This window comes from Nerophis lumbriciformis, linkage group LG21 (assembly GCF_033978685.3).
Source record: "Nerophis lumbriciformis linkage group LG21, RoL_Nlum_v2.1, whole genome shotgun sequence".
NCBI lineage: Eukaryota > Metazoa > Chordata > Actinopteri > Syngnathiformes > Syngnathidae > Nerophis > Nerophis lumbriciformis.
The window spans coordinates 5,322,882-5,331,254 of record NC_084568.2 but is presented as its reverse complement, the minus strand read 5'-3'; the positions used below and the strand labels follow the sequence as shown (position 1 = coordinate 5,331,254).

The window sequence follows — 8,373 nt, the reverse complement described above, 5'->3', positions numbered from 1 at the left end:
TAGCTCATTTGGAATTTAATGCCTGCAACATGTTTCAAAAAAGTTGGCACAAGTGGCAGAAAAGACTGACAAAGTTGAGGAATGCTCATCAAACACTTATTTAGAACATCCCACAGGTGAACAGGCTAATTGGGAACAGGTGGGTGCCATTATTGGGTATAAAAGCAGCTTCCATGAAATGCTCAGTCATTCACAAACAAGGATGGGGCGAGTGTCACCACTTTGTCAACAAATGCCTGAGCAAATTGTTTAAGAACAACATTTATCAACCAGGAATTGCAAGGAATTTGGGAATTTCACCATCTACGGTCCGTAATATCGTCAAAAGGTTCAAAAGGAAATGTATGATTTTTTTGTAGTAGCAGGAAAAGTGTGGATGCATCATTTGTCAAAAGGAGTTGAGAGTTAAAGAACAAAATGGATTAAGTTTTGGGGTATTATGATTTGTAAAGAAAATTACATAAATGATAAAACACAAAGGTTAACATACCTAAAACAATTGCTATTTTACACAAAGTGAAGGAATTGCAACATCAAAAAGCATTCTATTGTATTTATTTATTATTTTATTCTTTATTCACTGATCGTTCAATAGCTCATATACTGTATTTAAGTGTGGGGTAGTGCCCGTAAAACATATTTAGTTGTGTTTTGGAACAGGTTTGACAATAAAATAAAACAATGTCAAACTCTATGTATTAAAAAATAAATAAATTCATGATGATGAAAATATATGACTGAGTAAAATTATGTCTTTATTTTTAGTTTATTTGTTGTGTCGCCTAGACTAGAGTACATTGAAAGACACTTGCTGTTCTTTTAAGATTAGGTGGAAAATGTATGTTTTTTTTAACTTCTTTCCATTCATAATTAATGTTATGTTTTTTCTCTTTGATAGATTTTATTGAATGAACTAAAAATTTAAATTAATGAAATGAAATGAAAACAACAAACGCATAATCCATTTTAGAATATTATTTTGTACACATCTTTTACAAGGAAAAGTGGTCAAATGATGTACAGTACAGTATATATAATGTTTCATTTGAAATACAAGTACATTATTATTGATAGTATCATAACACAATCAGCTTTTTAAAATGTGGCAATAAATTACTTCTGTTGTCATGGTTTATTTGAATAGGACAACATTTCTTCTTCAATAAATGACAATCTCTGAAAAGGTACCATCTGTCGTAAATCACAACCATGTGTTATGAATATTACAACTATAAACAAATGTTACACCATGCACCAATGCAAAAGATTAAAAAATGTTAAAAGTATCCTTCAAACCCTTCAGGGCTTGCTCCTTTGTGATTCTCTTCCAGGCTTCCGGAACCTGAGCTGGCTTGGCGAAATACTCTTTAGCAAAACTATCATTGTAACGTACCATTACGAACTTCCAGTAATCAGACGCTTCCATTGTGGGGTCTGGGGGAATGTACCAGTCGGAAAAGACTGTATTGTAGTCTCTGTATCGTACGAATTTCTCTGGACGCATGAATGAACGAGTACTTTGAACATTGTTTGTACATAGAGATATACCCAATTTGTTAGTCAGCTGGTTTCTCCATTTTCCAAGCCCCTGTGGCCGATGGACAGATGCGTGATGTTTTCTGTGGTTTTTGCCGCCAGCCTCACAAGAGATTTTACAGAATGGACACTGCTGGCCGCATCCGAGAATCCTCTTGAAGAGCTCATCCTGCGGTTTTACTGCAAGTTTATTCAAGGTTTCAGGTATGTCTTCAGTGTTGGAGAATTCCACATGCAGTGTTTCCTTTAGCGACTTTAAGGATGCAATACATTTTTGTGTGAATGAATGCATCGTGCAATTGATCTGAAACAAAATGAGTTTTTCAGCCTCCTCGGATATCGTGATGTCCTTTCTCAGATATAGGCGCATTTCGTGGACGAGATTTGGAATACTCTCAGTGCCATCAGATTGCTTTTTTAAGGCACATTCAAATGCTCTTAATATTTTGTTAACAACGACTTCGAGGATCTGCAGCTTTAATTTGCACAAAGTATTGTCTTGCAAATTTTCTAAGATGTGCACAAATATCCACTCTTTGACATACATTTCATACTGACATATGAACTTGAGAAAAGCTCTGAAGTCATCTTTCAGCAATAGCTCTTTCTGAATGCTGTACTGGAAACGAGAGCGTGAACTGAACTGTATCGATTCGCAGCTGATCAGAATGTTATCTACAATGTCGATTCCCAATGTTCGGTTCATGTAATCTTCAATGGCAGGCTTGATACAAAACTGGACAAAATTGTTGGCTTTGCGTTGGCAATGATCTTTCTGTTTGTACAAATCCATAAAATCCATCAAATATTCATTCTTGTGCTTTTCCAGCTGTGTTCGGGGGTCATTCTTCAACAAGAACCTTTGGTGCATTTTGAGGAATTCTCTTGCAGCAAATCCACAAATGTGAAGTTTGATGTCAATCTCAAATCTTGTGTTTGATCTGTGACGATTGTAACCTTTGTTAAGTGATTTGTCAATCCTTTGCAGCAGATCTCTTGAGAAAGAATCATTATAATCACCATTGGACCTGGTTTGATCAAAAACAAACTGTGTTTCTGTCTCAATGATGTCATTTGTATACATTTGGAAATCTGTCCACATGTCCTCATCTGTTACATTATGAGGGTCAACATGGTCATGTCTTGTTTTAAATGTGCCAGTCCCAAAGCCTTGTAGGTCTTGAATATGCTGCAGTTCCTCATTTACATTTCGATTTAAAAAATGTTTCTTCAGCTGGGTGAGAATGGATGCAGGTATATCTTCATCTTTCAGTGCAGGTATATTGATAGTGGCAGAAGCCCACATTTTGTGAAACTCCTCTCGCAGTTGGTCATCAGACAGTGTGGTGTCTTTGCAGTCGCGCAGAAGCTTCATGACTCTCTCTTCAATCCTGCCACGGTACTCTTGTTGTATGTCCAGTGCCTTTTTTTTAGCTATGTTGAGATCCAGGACTCTGTCCAAGTTAGCATTCACTAAATGTCTAATCTCATTTGACACACCTTTGATACGATTGTAAAAGTCAGTTTTGTACTTCTCTATCAGCTTTACATTTCCGTCTCTCTTTCCGTAGTAATCAAAGAGTTTCTCATTCATTTTGCTTTGTTGTGTTTCTATTTCTTGAGCTAGTTCAGTTTTTTTGGTGGTGATCAAGGAGTTCCATGTTTCCAGTCCAACTTCATTGTTGGTATTTACAATTTCCAACTCTGCTGCTGTCTGCCTGGAGAATATTTCTTTTTGCATCTCCCATTCCCACTGGAGGAACTCTTTGCACAGGTTGTCATAGGCGTGAGCCACAAATGTGTTTCTGAAGCTAAAGATGAAGTCTTCATATTTCAGTGATTTCCACAGACATCTCATCCATTCGAGAAGCTCTGGGATTGTTGAGGCTTCAAATTGCTTATCTTTTCCCACCATCTCCAGAAGATTCTTCTTGAAGTCTGATACAGCTTCACTGTAACCAATGTTCACTGGTGCCATTGGAGGGGTTCCATGCCAAAGTCCTGGGATGTTCCAGTTGTTGTTTTGTATGTCATAGTCAAGCACATCTGTGAATGCGTGAATCCCAGGTTGTCTCTCCATTTCAGCTGCAATCTTTGTCATTTGATTGAGTTTGTCCAAGAGATGTTGTCTTTCTGTCAGGCTTTTGTTGTGAGCAGAGACTTCGGCGACATTTTGGTGCACAAAATGACAAATCGTCCTTTTCCCGATTTGTTTCATTCTCAGGAAGGCATGGACAGCAATTTGCAGGACATCTTTCATTTCATTTGCATTTTCCATCGCAATGTTTATGATTGCAACATCACTTAAGCCAATGACAAAGGTGGCTAGCTGGTTGTCATGCTCATAACTATCTTCTATTTGCGCAAGATCAGGGGATTTCAGACCCTCTGTATCAATGAGGAGAATGAAGTCACAACCCAACTCTTGTTGTGCATCGTCTCCAACTTTGAGAAATAGCATATAAGCCCCTCTTGTACATCTGCCACTGCTGACCGCTAACTGAACACCAAACATGGTGTTGAGAAGTGTTGATTTTCCAGTACTTTGAACACCTAACACGGCTAGTACCAACAACCTGCTCCTTCCCCCGACCTTCTTGTGAAGCTCCATCAATACAGCTGTCACCCACTTCTCTGGGATGTTCGAAGCATCTCCATCTAAAAGTTCTAATGGATAACCATCCAACAGCATTTCAGCAGTTATGGCAGGTAAACGGCAGATTTTACCAGTGGAATCATCCACATGCACAGATACTTCATAGTTAAGTCCCATTTCTCTCATGTAATGCTCCACCCCTAAAGAGCTGGCCACCAAAGCCTGATTAAACTCTGTAATGAGTTTGGCATTCTTCTTTTGGCATTGCTCTTTCAATTTCTTCCGCAGGCTGGTCAGTTGGTCTCCAGAATGCGTATTAAACTGGAATTTCATCCACTTCAAGAAAACATGTCTTTCTTCTTTGTCGCTTGTTGATAAGGTTGCAATAAAATCCTGCATTCCTTGGGACATTTTTTTCTTGTTTTGCAACTCCCAAATGTGATTTTTCTGTTCTCGTAGCTCAGCTTTTTGATGCTCAACCACATCACTGCCAAAATTACTGATTCTGCATTCCTCCTTCTCCAGTTCTGATAGTCTTTTCCAATGTTCCCCTTGCAGAGGAAGTTGTTGTCTTTTAAATTCTGGTATGGTTTGCAAACCGATACGCCTAATGATCTCCTCAGCTGTTTTTTTCTGGTCAACAGTTTTGTTTTCATCCACTGCCAGACCTAATTTACCTGCCGTTGTGTGCATATTTGCAATACTCGTGGTTTTTACATCACGAAGTGAGGTCTTGATGGTTTCACAAAGTCTCTTTGAAAACTCTGCTGTATTTACCCTGGGATTTTTTATTTTGACCCTGTTTTTTTCTATATCCAACTTTCGCATTATTTTTTGGACGGACGTCATATCCTTGTTATTAACAACAAAATGGAGTTTGGATTTTGCATCGTCAAGAGCATTCAGAATTGTATTCTCTTTTTCTTCAACAGTGTCTAAGAATACAAAGACTGCATTGGACACTTCACAAAGGAAGGTGAACTGCATAAGTGACTCACAAATCTCTCCTCGCAAATTAGCAAGTGCAATTGGCTCTCGAAATGTGTCCATATTTTCTTTTCCACAAGGAAGGAACCAGCAAACTTCCACCAAACCATTTGACAGTTTTCGAGTGAGTGTGCCCCCTTCCATGTCTCTGTGTATGAACATATTGTGATTCTGCTGGCCACGGCTAAGAACTTGATTTAAAAGCTGCGATTTGGATAGGCTGCAGTTTTTTAGCCTCACAAAAGAAAATAATGGAATTTTTGCCTGGACGATGTAGTCCTCAACAAATCCTTTGGATTCACACAAATCATGCGGACACCACTCTTTGACGATTTCTCTCAGAGCCCATGACATCAGGGTACACTGACTGTTGTTGGTGTGGGGCAACAACAGAGGGACAGAAAACTGGCATAATGACAACTTGAGGGCCATTTCCTGCTGCAAAAAGCTGTCGGCACAAAGAAATAGACACACTATCAGGTCAAGAGGATGAACTGTAGTTTCTGAGAAGCCATCTTCTGTGTAAAGGTCCAGTGAATCATCAGTTTCCTCATGACTGCTAAACAACTGTGTGTAGTTCCTGCAACCAGCATTGACTTTAAACAGTTTTCTGAGGTAATAAAATGGCACTTCATCTGCTGATATAACACTTTTTTCATTTATGCTGTTCTTGTTGACTTCCAGTAGAGACTGAAGTTTGAGTTTGTTCGGGTAATACTGCACGAGTCCAAGGTCGGAGAGGACATCCAACAGAACTGTCAAAGAGAAAGATTAGATTGTTTTAGTTTAAAAGGCTCATATCGTATATCGCTGTTAACTCTTCATGATTGCTCTGAGGTGTGTAAGAAGTATCCACGATGAAAATTCACATGAAAACATATTTTGGAAGCTCCTCAACATACAGGGTTTCCCCCAGATTGCCAATATTGTCACGGCGCATGCGCAATACTTCTGGCCATCTGCAGCAAGAGCCGCCGGCAGCTCCGCTAGGAGCGCGCCGGGACGCGGCCCGGCTCGTTCTTCCCGCATCGCGGCCACGCGCCTGCAGGCAATCATCAGCGCACATGGGTCTGATGAGGGCAGACAGCATAAAGACCAGCGGACCCGAAGATCCAGTGGCGGAACGTAGTTCACTCTGTGCAGTAAGCATCCCGTCTCTGGCTTCCCCCCTTGTACCTGCTCTCTGTGCTTTCCCTCTGCCCGTGTCTTATATGTCCCTTGTGTTCCCTGCAGTGTTCCCCCCAAATCCAGTGATTGAGCAGTGCGCCTTGACTTCCCTCCGGATTTTGGACCGCTTCCCTCGATCCTCGACCCCCGCTCGGACACGGACCTCGACACCTCTCTCCAGCCCCCGACCCTCTTAAATAGTTTCTACCTCAGTTGATATGGTTTGTTGAGTTAGCACAATATGTGGAAATGACCAATTAGGTAGTTAATACACAGAAGGGATTTATTTATGCTTTATTTTGTTTTTGTTCAATTCTAGATGGGTTGTGAGTAGGGATGTCCGATAATGGCTTTTTGCCGATATCCGATATTCCGATATTGTCCAACTCTTTAATTACCGATACCGATATCAACCGATATATACAGTCGTGGAATTAACACATTATTATGCTTAATTTGGACAACCAGGTATGGTGAAGATAAGGTACTTTTAAAAAAAAATAAAAAAATAAAATAAAATAAATAAATTAAAAACATTTTCTTGAATAAAAAAGAAAGTAAAACAATATAAAAACAGTTACATTGAAACTAGTAATTAATGAAAATTTGTAAAATTAACTGTTAAAGCAGGGGTCGGGAACCTTTTTGGCTGAGAGAGCCATGAAAGCCAAAGATTTTAAAACGTATTCCCGTGAGAGCCATATAATATTCTTTAACACCGAATACAACTAAATGCGTGTATTTTTAAGTAAGACCAACATTTTTAGAGTGTAATAAGTCTCTTATTCGTTTTAATAACATTGTTATTCTGAAGCTAATCAGTAATAAATAAAATACTTCTTACCAATAATGCGACTTCTTGAACAGGTGCGGTATAGAAAACGGATGGATGGATTAAAATGAATGAGAATGTTTTATATTTTGAACGTTATTTTTAACACTGTGATTACCAGCGGAATTATTCATTACTTATCGTGTTAAGCAGTGTCAGCTAAAATGTATCTGAGAGCCAGATGCAGTCATCAAAAGAGCCACATCTGGCTTTAGAGCCATAGGTTCCCTACCCCTGTGTTAAAGGTTAGTACTATTAGTGGACCAGCAGCGCGCACAATCATGTGTGCTTACGGACTGTATCCCTTGCAGACTGTATTGATATATATTGATAGGAAGCCTTTGGTGGCATTTCTTTCTGTAACCATAATCAATTATTACTATAATTAAATATAACTAGATACAAGACAGTAATCTAAGTCAAATGAGCTCGGAGTATGTGCTTTTACTGCCGTCGTGTGTCTAATTTTAAGTCTGTGTTGTATAAAAAGAGTAAAACATAAAGACAGTATTTGTTTTCAACCCTGCGCTTTTTGAGGTTAAGGTTAAAAGGAACACCTAAAACATTAAAAGCAATTCCTAAAATCATAAGTTGTTTCAATGTTATTGAAATGAAAAAGTTTCAAAACAGTGCAGCATTTTCTAAAAAAATCAATCCAGTGAAATCCTGGAGGTACCGATACTGCGTATAATTATCCAAACTGGAATTACTGGAGATGTTTTTTGAAGCAACACATTGTCAAAAACCCAGCTGTCTCATATTGCACTGCCACAATTTTGCGATTGCGCTTTCTTCAAAATGCTAAAATTACTAACACATTTTTGAGTCAATTGCCAAATGTCGTCTTCTCTCTTTGTAAAAGCAGAGTGGAGACAGACTACTTTGTACAATATCAATACAACTACCGGTAATTACTTTTCAAAACATCAGCATGGAAACATACAAGTATTTATTAAAAGTAGGACTGTACCTTTTTGGTCTGGTCCTTCAGTGCTCATTGTAGCCATGGTCTGATGGTCCTTCAGACCTCTCTTGTCCTTAAATACCTTAAGACCACAACGATAATTACATTAAATTAAACCACCTTTATAAACACAAAATGTTGGTGAAATTTTTTTTAAAAATCAGGTAAATTATCACCATTCCTTTAAATTTAATGTAAACATTTGTATTTCATTTACTATCATCGACACATCCATAAATATTCACCTACCTTCCATGTCAGCCAGAGGTACAGTATTCTCGGTCCAACTTC

General features: G+C 38.6%; 1 protein-coding gene across 1 annotated transcript; it reads right to left on the bottom strand.

The window, feature by feature from the left end:
- Positions 1 to 960: 960 nt before the first annotated feature.
- LOC133621213 (up-regulator of cell proliferation-like) lies at positions 961 to 8,373 on the bottom strand. The gene is made up of 3 exons (XM_061983181.1): positions 8,332 to 8,373; positions 8,089 to 8,164; positions 961 to 5,874 (listed from the first exon to the last, which is right to left on the bottom strand). Exons 2-3 carry the CDS (start codon positions 8,123 to 8,125, stop codon positions 1,268 to 1,270), a joined length of 4,644 nt encoding a protein of 1,547 aa, XP_061839165.1. The 5' UTR covers positions 8,126 to 8,164; positions 8,332 to 8,373; the 3' UTR covers positions 961 to 1,267.